The following is a 12004-nucleotide window of genomic DNA, read 5'->3' as shown; positions in this document are numbered from 1 at the left end:
ACTTCGGGGTTCGGGTAGTAACCCAAGCACAAAAAGAACTACAAAATTCGACTGCTTTACGGCATACGTCACTTCCCCCACCACTTCGTCAACTTTGGACGTGAGAGGCCAACCAGCGTTTGTTTTCGGCTTTTGTGCGTATGTTTTTGTCATGGGGCTGTTTACTAGGGCTGGAGTAAACGATTATTTATTAAACGATTAGTCGGGCGATTATTTTATCGATTAGTCGACTAATCTAACGACTAATTTGAATTAATTATCCTGTCTGTTATTCGCATATGTCTGTCGAACCGTTACTCCGATGGATTTCAAACTCGACAGCTGTCTGGGCACGAGTAAGTGCAGTGCCAAGTTTGACGTTGTTTGGATGAGAAATGCAAAAGATATTGTTAAATATATCAGTAAAAGAAGCACTTAGAAGGTTGTGGTTTAAAAAAAACATTAAAAAACCATTCTGACATAAACACACTGTCAGCTACAATGTTTAGGCCTACTTCTGAATAATATAGTATAAACGTGATAAATCCATTTTGATTAATTTGAGTAAAAAATGTGTTTTCTTTACCAAGAAAGTGGCAAGATGAAAACCACTATTTTCTGTTTCAAACTTTCACATAGCATCTTTAGGTTATAATAACATAAAAAATTCAAATCCAGATTTTGATTTTCAAAGATTTATTATAAAAACAGATTATTTTCCCCAAAAAATGCAATAAATTCATGACACGTTTTTTTTTAAATGCAATTAATCCATTGAATCAATATAAAAGTTATTTTTAATATTGAAACTGTTGAAAATACACAACAAAGTTGATCCACATGACAGCCTCTGAACTCGGTCAATACTAATCTTATATACAGGCACGTAAGTTAAGTTACTGGACTAAACATAGGCTACATTCAATCAGCCATCGCTAAGAAATACCTTCTGAATTTTTTTGACGGCGATCAGCTGTAAAATGGCTTGGTCCTGCTCGGTTTTCGTTGACTTTGAGTAAAAGAATTGAAAGTTTTTTAAAAGATCCCCTGGGGTTCACGTGTCAGCATTCGACATAAGTTTGACGCTGTCGTCCAAGTCGGCATTTCTCTTCCTCCCGCGTGCCTCATCTTGTTAATCTCCTCACGTAAATGATTAGATTTCGATGGCTTACGTTTCTTCCCTACGGCAGAATCCACCACAGGTTCATCAATGCCGTCAAATGTATTCATTTTTTTGTTTGTTTGTTGATCAAAAAGTGCAAAGTAGATAAGGAAAACTAGGATGCCGGGTGTATTCAAAGCGCCACCGTTACTGTTTACAATGCGTGGAATGGTGCGCTGTGATTGGTTGAGCGGATTTATCACATTCTGCAGAGAAAGGAGACTGGCGTTTGTCGCGGTTTGGAAAGAAAGGGAGAAAACATGACAGAATAACATGGCGGGCGGTGTGTGTGTGGCGAGCTGTACCTCTGGGAATGGTAAAAAAAAAAAAAAAAAAAATAAATAAAGAAGCGTCGACGCAAAAAATATGACGTCGATGTAGCGTCGACGTCATCGACGCACCGCTACAGCACTACTGTTTACACCTGGCCACTTCATGCGTTTTCTCAGATGGGATAGCTATCCGATCGTGAAAAGACCAGGTGTAAATGCCCTCCGAAACGCATTCAAGACGGATTTGAATCCGATCGCTCAAACCACTTCAGGAGGAGGTCTGTGCCGCATTCCAGACGAAACTGGACAAGTGTAAATGCATCTGGTTGTTGAAACCACATGTAAATTGTACTCCTCTCAAAAATGCTAAAAATAAAAACGTGTGAGAGCGTGTTATAGGCTATATGTTATAGACGGATATGACGACGCTACTGGAACACACATCACCGCAGATGAGCAACTGAGCATGTATTTACGACAGTGCAAGTATTCCATAGCGACTCTAGGGGTCGCTGTTTGACAAAAACACAATTCCTTCACAGTGTGCCTTTAATAATTAAAAGATATTCACTAGTAGTGTTTATTAGGCTGTCTGGACCATCCATATTGAAACCATGACTGAATTGACTGCAGTGCTGGCAGAAAGATTGTAGAAGGACTTGCATCAATACTGTTTTTTTATTGTAATGACTTGCCGGTACCAAAGTACAGTTAGTTCCCCTCTAAATATACATAATTTTATTATAGGTATGTTTAAGCATCTAGATCATTAAAACATTCTCATATACTTTAATGTAAAATTTGCTCTGGCAGCTGCATCCTAGCCCATAATTCCCTTACGCTGTACTCATCAAGGCAGACTATATGCATTTACATGTACCATTTTTACTGTTGTGCTAATCAGAAGGTGGTCTCTCTGTGCGCTCCAGGTGGGAACCAGGCGTTACATGGCCCCGGAGGTGTTGGAGGGGGCCATCAACTTCCAGCGAGACTCTTTCCTCAGGATAGACATGTATGCGGTCGGGCTGGTGATGTGGGAGCTGGCGGCCCGCTGCACTGCATCTGATGGTACGAATGCATGAGCTGCTGTTCCTCTAAGACCGTTTTGACATCACACTCTACAGTTGTATCAGTTATTATACCACAGTCTTTCTGAATACTCGATTCTTATTGGCAGGAAAGTGTGCATTCAAACCATGTAATGCTAACCATGTAATGTAATTCTAGTCAGTTTAATCACATTCTGTATTAATATGCTGCCTTCATTGAAGCATGCAAACACGCATCACTCGCACACAGAGATTGGAGATCGCGCAGCACACACACAGAAACATTCAGGTGCACAGAATTTTGTTGTCAATACTGCCCTGTGACTTTTATTAATAAATTAGTTTTGCTACTGAATTGCTGCATTATATTTATCAGCAACAAGGTGGTATGGTAACATTGCTGTTTTAGAAGTAATTAAACTCAAAGCTTCACTATTAGTAGAAAGACGTTGCACAGACGCACAGCCTTTTTCTCTTGCTCCCTCTCAATAATTCTTTCAAATAAATGTTATATCCAAGTCTGTGCAAAACACTAGATTTAACGAGTCATAACTGATGAAAATAACCTTAATTTTTATACTTCCAGTCAGGTGATTCTTTTCCTCCATTAAAATCTTGTAATGCACACCTAGCTGTGTATTATCCCTTACTTATATAGTAGAAATTTCATCGATATTATAGTTGTAACAGTCTGGCAGCACTCCCTGATCACACACACACACATTTTCTGTATGTTTTACTGCCACTCGAGCTCCTGAATAAGCCTGTCATTTTAAGTGCAGTATGCTCGCCATTATTGATTATTGCTGTCTGGTCTAATGGAACAGTATTGATCAGGTGTGGACGGTGAAGCAGACAGGGACTGTTGTGACAGTGGTAGTCATGTATGACGACCTCATTGAGTTCAGTGCATGATGGGATTGAATGGATGATAGAGTGTGATGGAGGCAGATCAGGTGGTTAAACGTCATTCTGTTCAACTTCCTCTTCTCCAAAGCTTCTCTTCCCTTGTTTTTTTTGCGTTTCTGTGGATAACACTAAAGAATGTTGATTTAATATTATAATACTTTCTTCTCACCTGAGTGAATACCTGTGTCAGCTAAGCTATCCCTTTTCTAAAATTTTTGTGTATACAGAAAACTTATTATGTAGGAGAGACATATTAAGCCTTGTTTCCCAAATAAATAATTGCCTTTAATGTTGTAAATCTAGTTAAGTCAAATCAAGTCTAAGCAAATAATAATAAAATAATATATAATGTATAAACCTGGAAAAAACCTTTTTCAATTATATTTGAATTTATTTGTGTGGCACTTTTTGTGATATATACTGTTCAAAGGCTTCTTTACCGAGAATGTTGCACTACAACCCTCGGTTAGAAAGATAGAGTCGACAGTGTTGAGAAACTATCTAGAAATATACAACACAAATTCAAACAATTTTTAAATGAATGTACATTGCAGGGAAAGGAGAGCTGAACACATTTTCCCCAAAAATCTATATTTCCTTCAAACTGCATTTCAAAATAGTTAAAGGGGACCTATTATGCAAAATTCACTTTCACATGGTGTTTGAACATAAATGTATGTCGGTAGTGTGGTAAATGGTCCACCCACTCCTTTATTTAAATCCCCATAAATCATAAACGGTGTCTCTGAATAAGCCGTTTGTAGATTCTAACAGTGACTTCACATATGCTTAGGCCCCGCCCACTATTGCTGACGGACTCTGCTCTATTAGCATAGACCCCGCCCTCAGTGAGATATCCACCGATTTCTGTGTTTACATAAATTTCCGCCCAAAATGAAAGGAATGAGAAGAAAGTTGGTAAATGTCAGTTCAATTCGGTTGAATGAATTACTCCCTCAACTCACTTATTAAGACAGTGACTTGCCGCCACCTATTGGCGGTTTTAGTTTCATATTTAAAGTAGCTACCCTTTAATTAAAACGTTAAAATTGGAAATAATTTCATATTTAAATACTGAATAAAAAAACTAAACTCATAGCTTTATTTATGCAATTGTAAATGGAGACGTGAAAGAGAACTTATTTTAATACTCGCGTGACGCGAGTCTGCTTGTGCTACGGATGTGTGCGCTCAGAAAACCATATATCAGATGTTTAGACTGAAATGGCTTAAAAATGCATGCAGTTAATAAACATTCATGATGATGAAGAACTGCAATGCCACGTGAGCGTGACCGCAATAGAGATGATAATAATCAAAACCAAACAGATGTTTTAGGTTCATATACCTAAAAAAAAAATCACTTTTTGTTTTTGTCTTGCAAATTTTCTGTGTACCCCTTGTAGCTCCCTGAACCAAGTTTGAAAACACCCTCAAGTGATTGGACTTCCTGATCTGAGCAGATGTTTGTTCATTTTTTCTGAAGGTCCAGTTGACGAGTACATGCTTCCGTTTGAGGAGGAGGTGGGCCAACATCCCTCTCTAGAGGACATGCAGGATGTTGTGGTCCACAAAAAGCTTCGGCCCACTCTCAGGGAGTGCTGGCAGAAACATCCGGTACATAACGTCAATCCTAAAACCTCACCAAAAATCTTCATTGAGTGAATATTAGGCTTGATATAAAATGCGTTCATTTGTCTCACAGGGTCTGGCCATGCTGTGTGAGACTATAGAGGAGTGTTGGGACCACGAGGCCGAGGCGCGTCTCTCCGCGGGATGTGTCGAGGAACGTGTGGTCCAAATGCAGCGGCAGACCAGCATCTCTGCCCCAGAGGAAATAGTCACCGTGGTAACCATGGTGACCAACGTGGACTATCCCCCTAAGGAGTCCAGTCTATGACTAGAGGATATCAGCATGTGAATTGCGGGCTGACCAAACAGAGAACACGCGTCGGGAATGGTGGTGGACAGCTGTTCTGACAGCCGGCTTCAGACATGCTGGATGATTGTCCTGTACTTTCGGCCGGAGCAAATGCAGACTAGACTATACATTTTGCGCCGAATCTGGGTTTAATACAGGTACACCTGGAGCCAGCTATGTTAATGTATGTGTGTGTATATATAAACCAGTACCACGGGGCGCTCCGGCAAGGACGGAAGATTATAAGCCGGCATCAAAAACGTTGTTGTCGTTTCTCTGCTTGGAGAAGAAACTTTCCCGTTCAAGGAGTAAACGAGACTCCGCCGCACGGCGCTAGTGTCATTTCAGTATAAAAAAGGGCAACGTCCATGTAAAAAAACACATTTAATGTGTTCATATGAATGACTATTGTAATGCCAATAAGAAACAGCTTTTTGAATGTGTAGTGTGACGCTGCTGTACAGATATCAACAGAAAGGGTGACGATACAACCCAAATCAACACGTGTTTTCTCTGAAAGCTTTCAGAGTTTCTGTCAGATAACCACCAACCTCTCGACAAGGTATACCTCAGTTTCTCATCCTAATAATACGTTTGTTTTGTAACACTATATGATATTAAAAAAAGAGGCTTTTCGATGACCTCCATTTGGCACGGAAGCTTTTTAAATACGGGGAAAAGTTTTTTTATATGACAGATTATGCCAAGAAACGATGGCCATTCATAAACCAGTGTTCTGCCTTCTTTCTTTTAGTCGTTCTCTGTGTTGCCCTGCTGTTTAAAATGTGATACTTTTTTTTTGTTTGTTTGTTTTTTTAGCATTGTGACCGTTTTGACCTTTATCGAGACCTGTTGAGAAGAAAAAAATCCCTGAAAATATGAATTTTGTGAAAATAATACAGCACTTACCAATATAGGTTTGCGGTGTCCTCACAACATTGACGTATGTGCATGCCTCGTGTTCTCTTTTCTTTTTTTCTTTTTTTTTTTCTTTTTTTTTCAAACCTTTGTTATCACGTGGAGCTTGTGCATGAGATCCCGTTAGCAGTCATGGAAACCCCTTCATTATTCGTTAATCTGAAGTATTTCCTGTCTTCAGGGCATCACTCATTTCCATTTTCATTTGGAATCCTCCGATCCTGGTTTTCTATGATCACTGTCTGTCACCTCAAACTGGTTTCAGATCAGCAGCCAGGCGACCTTCTACACACTTCTACAAGAACTGTATCTCAGTATGTCTCAGGAAGCGTTTCCCTTTGCTTTGAGCCCTTTGGTGCCATTATGGTTACCCTTGTTGTATTATGTATGCAAGGGCCCTTGATATATAACACCTTATTAGTGTGGTCATATTATGTGCAATAACATCCTAAGCAGGGACTGTTTCACAGCTCACAGGCCACTTCCAGTGTGGTAAAAATATAAGCGCCTAGCTGATTGCTTAAACCATAATGTACATCATGAACTGAAGTTGACGTCAAGCTTACGACATGCTATGCATATGTTATGATGCCCGATTGTCTGAGAGTATTAAGATAATAATATGCTGTAACGGGGACCGAACACATGCAGTAACTCTCTGCCGACTGGCTGACAGTCTTTCAAATGAACAGCTTCTCTGCTGCTGCTCTTAGGCTTTGTTCACACTGCACTTAAATCCATTTTGATTTTCAAATCCAATTTTTAGGATCAACTGTCATTTTGCAAGAAATCTGATCCATTTGTTCAGACAGTGGAGTCAATATGCATCCCAGATGATGGAAAATCTGAAACCTGAAATCTGTTCACAATTTCAAACCACATATGGCTCTGATTTGAATCAGGCTTGTAAAAATCGTATTTTTTTGTGGGGTTGTTTTTCCCGTTCAGACTACAAACTGAAGTGATTTGAGTCGGACACAAATTCAGATTTCTGCTGTCTGAACAAAACCTGAAATATGTTTCAGTGGCTCAGTGATTTTGTTCATTTTGCTTTTGATATCAATCACGTCAAATCCTGAATGGTGAAAAAATGAATTGAGATCTGATCTGACCATTCGGACATGTGGATGTGGTTTGAATCCGGTTCGTAAACATTGCGTTTCGTGTTTGTTTGTTTGCTTGTTTCACCCATTCACACTACGAATATCTAAACGGATTCGAGTACGATACAAAATCGGATTTCTGTTGCTTGTCTGAACAAATTCTGAAATGTTGGTTCATTACCTTTCGTGATACCCCATGTGATGCATTTGACAATGTTCAGGTTCATACAACCGTATGCAATCAAGCCCTTTCAGTGAAAGCTTTCTATCTCTCTCTACTGTAGCATTCTCAGCCAGCTCATTCTGTTGTACTTCATCTGACCGCTGTCAGAATGGTAAAGTAATAAGGGCCCACGCCATCTTTCGAAGGCCTTCCGTTGGACTTTGTAGGTGCAAAATTGAAGGCCAGGTGGTTATAAGCCCAAACTAAAGCTCTTTGCAGGTTAGGGTTAGGAGGACGAGTGCTCTTGGTCTAAGAGCACCTCCTGTGAGGTTCTTGCCATTTGACTTTTTGACTGTAAACACTACAAAAGATTCACTAAGCCTGGGTGACTGCTGCTGGCTTGTAGAGTGTTTTCACCAGGTGCTGTTCTGTACCCTTGTCTGTTTTTGGTGTTTTATTTGGGGAATCTGGGAAGAAGGTTGAATAAGATGAAAAGCCAAACTTTAAAAAAAAAAGCCCCCTGTTTAGTAGAAGACTCAATTTAAAATGCACCGTATGTACAAATGAATGTTGTTCAAGATTGTGAAAAGAGCATGAGGTTTTTTTTATGTCACAAAGAAAGAAATCCTTTATTGATATTATTATTATTATTATTATTATTAAATATTTTAATGTTAATTTTGTACATCTGTATCTTAGTTTTATTAATTTATATCATGGCCCAACTGTCATTCTTCTTTTCTGGATAAATGAGAAGTGATGCTTTCTCTTTTTTTAAAACTGGTCAGATAAAACACTACAAAAGAATCAATCCTTTACCTCAGACTTCCACTCACAGCGTTCAAAAGATTGAACAAACAGTGTAGCACGACTGACAACATGGTGCAGCGTTGCAAAAATTGCTCCTGGGATTCGACCAGCAGCTTCTCTTTGTCTTTTCTCTCAGACACACTTCAGTGACAATGTTTCTTCTCATTGAGTGAATGTCTCCACTTTACCAAAACTCTCTAATTTAGGTGCGAGCAGCTGTATTACTGTTGTGCTGGACATGCCATTTTTGTCCACATTACTCTTGAGTATTTACCGCATTCAGGGCCTGATCAGACGTAATTGTTACATAATGTACAGATTAAATTTTATGCTACTACTCCCCTCAAATAAAGTATAGTGACTGCTCTCAAATGTGTACTGTGTCTCAATTACTCAACTGATCTGAAAATAGTAATGCGTATTTCAGTCTGTTTTAAAGACAGAAGTGAAGATTTCCACTGATAAATGTTAAAAAATCTGGAAAAAAATATATATTTTTCTTTTTGTTACTGATTGTAATATTGGCAATTTGACATTTTCTCAAAGCTAAGGCCAGTACTGTCCAGCCTGATGTGTATTTGATGAATAGCTGTTGTGTGTGATCACACCACTAGATGTCAGCATTTCACCTCATTGTACACTTTTTGATTGTAATATTTTACTGATGCTACTCGATTGAAAAAGTTTGGGGTTAGTAAGATTTCAGATTTTTTTTTTTTTTTTTTATCTTCAGCAAATATGCATCAGATTGATAAAAAAATAACAAGACAATGTTACAAAATATTTCTTTTTCAAATAAATGCTATTCTTTTCAACTTTCTATTAATAACAATCACAATAAATGTATCACGTTTTCCACAATATTAAGCAGCACAACTTCTGAAGAAGATTTCTGAAGGATCATGTGACACGGAAGACTGGAGTAATGATGCTGTAAATTCAGCTTTGCCATCACAGGAATAAATTATTTTTTAAAATACGTTGAAATATAAAACATTTATTTCACAATATGACTTTTTACTATATTTTAGATCAAATAAATTCAGCTGCATAAAAGCCTATTAAAAAATAAAATCCAAAAGTTAGGAATACAACAGCTTCTCATTAACATTAGCACATAATCTAGATTTGTTCATTATTATTATTATTATGTATCCTTATTATATAAAATATTTTTCTAGTGTTTCTAAAATTGCTGTCATTGTCTCTTGTCCCAGACTCACCTGGAAAGGGATTGAAGCTCCAGCTGGAGAGTTCTGCAGTCCAGTGACTGAACGCCCACCATAGAGGTTATATATAAATTCAAGTGGACTGCTTGCCCGGCATCTCATCTCACTGTTTCTCTTTGAGCTGTTGAACTGAATCACCTGGTCAGGCTGCTGTATGTCCTTGAATAACAGTGTGGGAGTCAACAAATCACATTCTCCCAGAATGCTGCTGTGTGCTTTAACATAACAAAAAGGAGAAAGCGTTCATAATGCATGCAGTAGGCCAGAGAAGCATTCATATCTGAAGCTCTGAAAACTATAACCACTATAACCAGGATGCCCTCTTGAGATCACATGACCTATCGAATACTGCTTTTACTCAATACCTATAATTGAGCATGGATAATCATTGCTAAATTTTAGTTTAATATTTGCCAAAGCAAAAGTAGACTAATTATTTTATTTTATAGTTTACGTTTATAGTTTTTTTTAATCTAATATTTATGTTGTGCTTTATTTCAGTTGACAAACTTTTTTTTTTTTTATAGTTTAGTTTTAGTTAATGAAAACCAAAACTGACCAGTAACTGAAAACGATTGTGTTATTCCAGATTCGACGTCTGTTCTGTAAATAAATAAGATTTTGAAGCTGATCATGTGACTGCTGTTATAGATTTTCTGGCTGAATATGTTCCTCTATTGTAAAGTCACTTTGGATAAAAAGAGTCCGCTAAATGCAAAAAGTTAAATTTCATAGTTTAGAAATTGAGTAACAAAACATTGAGTTACTGTTTTATCATTTCACAGTGTGCTACAGCCATATCACCCTGTAGCCCAAAACTGGTTGCCCACTGAAGCTAAGCAGGGTTGAGGCTGGCCAGTACCTGGAGACCTCATTAGAAAACCAGGTTGCTGCTGGAAGAGGTGGGGTTAGGGTTAGGGTTAGGGTTAGGGTTAGGTCTGTGTGGGTCCTAACGCCCCAGTATAGTGATGGGGACACTATACTGTCATAGGCACCTTCCTTTGGATGAGACGTTAAACCAAGGTCCTGACTCTCTGTGGTCATTAAAAATCCCATGGCACCTCTCGTAAAGAGTAGGGGTGTAACCCCGGTGTCCAAAATTCCCTCCATTTGCCCTTATCAATCATGGCCTCCTAATAAACTCCATCCACTCCCTGAATTGGCTCCATCACTCTCTCTCCTCTCCACCTATAACTGGTGTGTGTTGAGCGCACTGGCGCCGTTGTACTGTGGCTGCCGTCACAATATCCAAGTGGATGCTGCACACTAGTGGTGGTTGAGGAGAGACCCCGATATGATTGTAAACAGCTTTGGGTGTACAGTAGTACATAGTAAAGTGCTATATAAATGCCTAATTCATTCATTAGCAACATGTTTCACACACATTCTTAAGTGTTTGGGGTATGTGGTGTGTTTTGAATTTGACCAATTTGTCCAATATCCATGCAAAAGCAACTCCTTAGAGTCAGTCAAACTGCCCCGTGAGACCGAGTGGTTGATAATAACCTGATCAGAGAGAGCCATTATCCCTGGAGGAGAAAATTAACTTCTACATTGAGCTCCTCTTGGGAAAAACATGTCTCTAGAATCATTTGGCAGCTCCACAAACACAGATGTCACAATGCCAATGCATATGCCTCCATGCACATCTGCCATTTGCCTCTCCATCATCTCCAGAACTCACAAGAGGAGGTTTCTCACAATGCATCTGAGCATTTTAACCAGTTTAAAAATATGCAACGAGATGCAAATGAAATGTATTCAAATTTGTTTTCAGTGATTAAAATCAAGCTGAAATAAAATATAACTAGATGAAAAAATAAAACTTAAAAAAACTTAACTGAAAATGAATTAATGATAATATAATATATAATATAATATATAATATTATAATATATAATATAATCATTCATTAATTTTCAGTTACGTTTTTTTTAAGAAATGTGTTTTGTTTATAGTCCAGATCAACTTTTGTTGATTTGACCATTTTAATAATAGCGGTACAGCAGTTTTACATTTAAAACTTTCTGTTCAAAATTTGTCTTAGGCAGAACAGAACACTGTGTGAAAAGCCAAATGCTACTTCAACCACAAAATGTATCTATTGCAATTCAACTGTCCAAACCACAACTTGAGATCTGGAAATGTGCTTAAAGACCTATTGGTAGTAATGTGCATAAATTCATACAATAACAGAATACAACAAACACATGCCGTGATCACAAAAATACATTATTTACATTTTTATTTGGACAGATGCTTTTGTCTTGTATTAAATTTGGATCAAGTATTTGACTTGTTTCTGTACTGATAATCATTAAACTATAGCTGATTTTTGTCTTTTGACAGGTATTCTACTTGACCACCATTTAACAAAATCAGTCCACAACTGAATATGTATATACAGAGGTATCCAGTTTTTATGAGGGGAAATTTTATATCCAGTCCAGAAGACATGTGTTTGAGTGATAAATGTGATTTCTTTTTCA

General features: G+C 38.0%; 1 protein-coding gene across 4 annotated transcripts in view; it reads left to right on the top strand.

Moving 5' to 3' along the window:
- The window catches only part of acvr2aa (activin A receptor type 2Aa), a 53930-nt gene extending 43788 nt beyond the window's left edge, over positions 1–10142 (top strand). For 2 of the 4 annotated variants that reach the window (XM_084122822.1, XM_084122821.1), the window contains exons 9-11: positions 2343–2481; positions 4858–4988; positions 5077–8658. In XM_084122822.1, coding sequence (XP_083978948.1) covers positions 2343–2481; positions 4858–4988; positions 5077–5271 — 465 coding nt within the window. In that variant the 3' untranslated portion in view covers positions 5272–8658. Of the gene's footprint in view, positions 1–2342; positions 2482–4857; positions 4989–5076; positions 8659–9503 lie in introns of those variants that run through there. The other 2 variants (XM_084122824.1, XM_084122823.1) reach the window with 1 other exon arrangement.
- Positions 10143–12004: the final 1862 nt, after the last annotated feature.

This window comes from Abramis brama (assembly GCF_963993115.1).
Source record: "Abramis brama genome assembly, chromosome: 8".
Classification (NCBI taxonomy): domain Eukaryota; kingdom Metazoa; phylum Chordata; class Actinopteri; order Cypriniformes; family Leuciscidae; genus Abramis; species Abramis brama.
The sequence above is the reverse complement of the archived record's forward strand: the minus strand, read 5'-3'. Positions and strand labels throughout refer to the sequence as shown.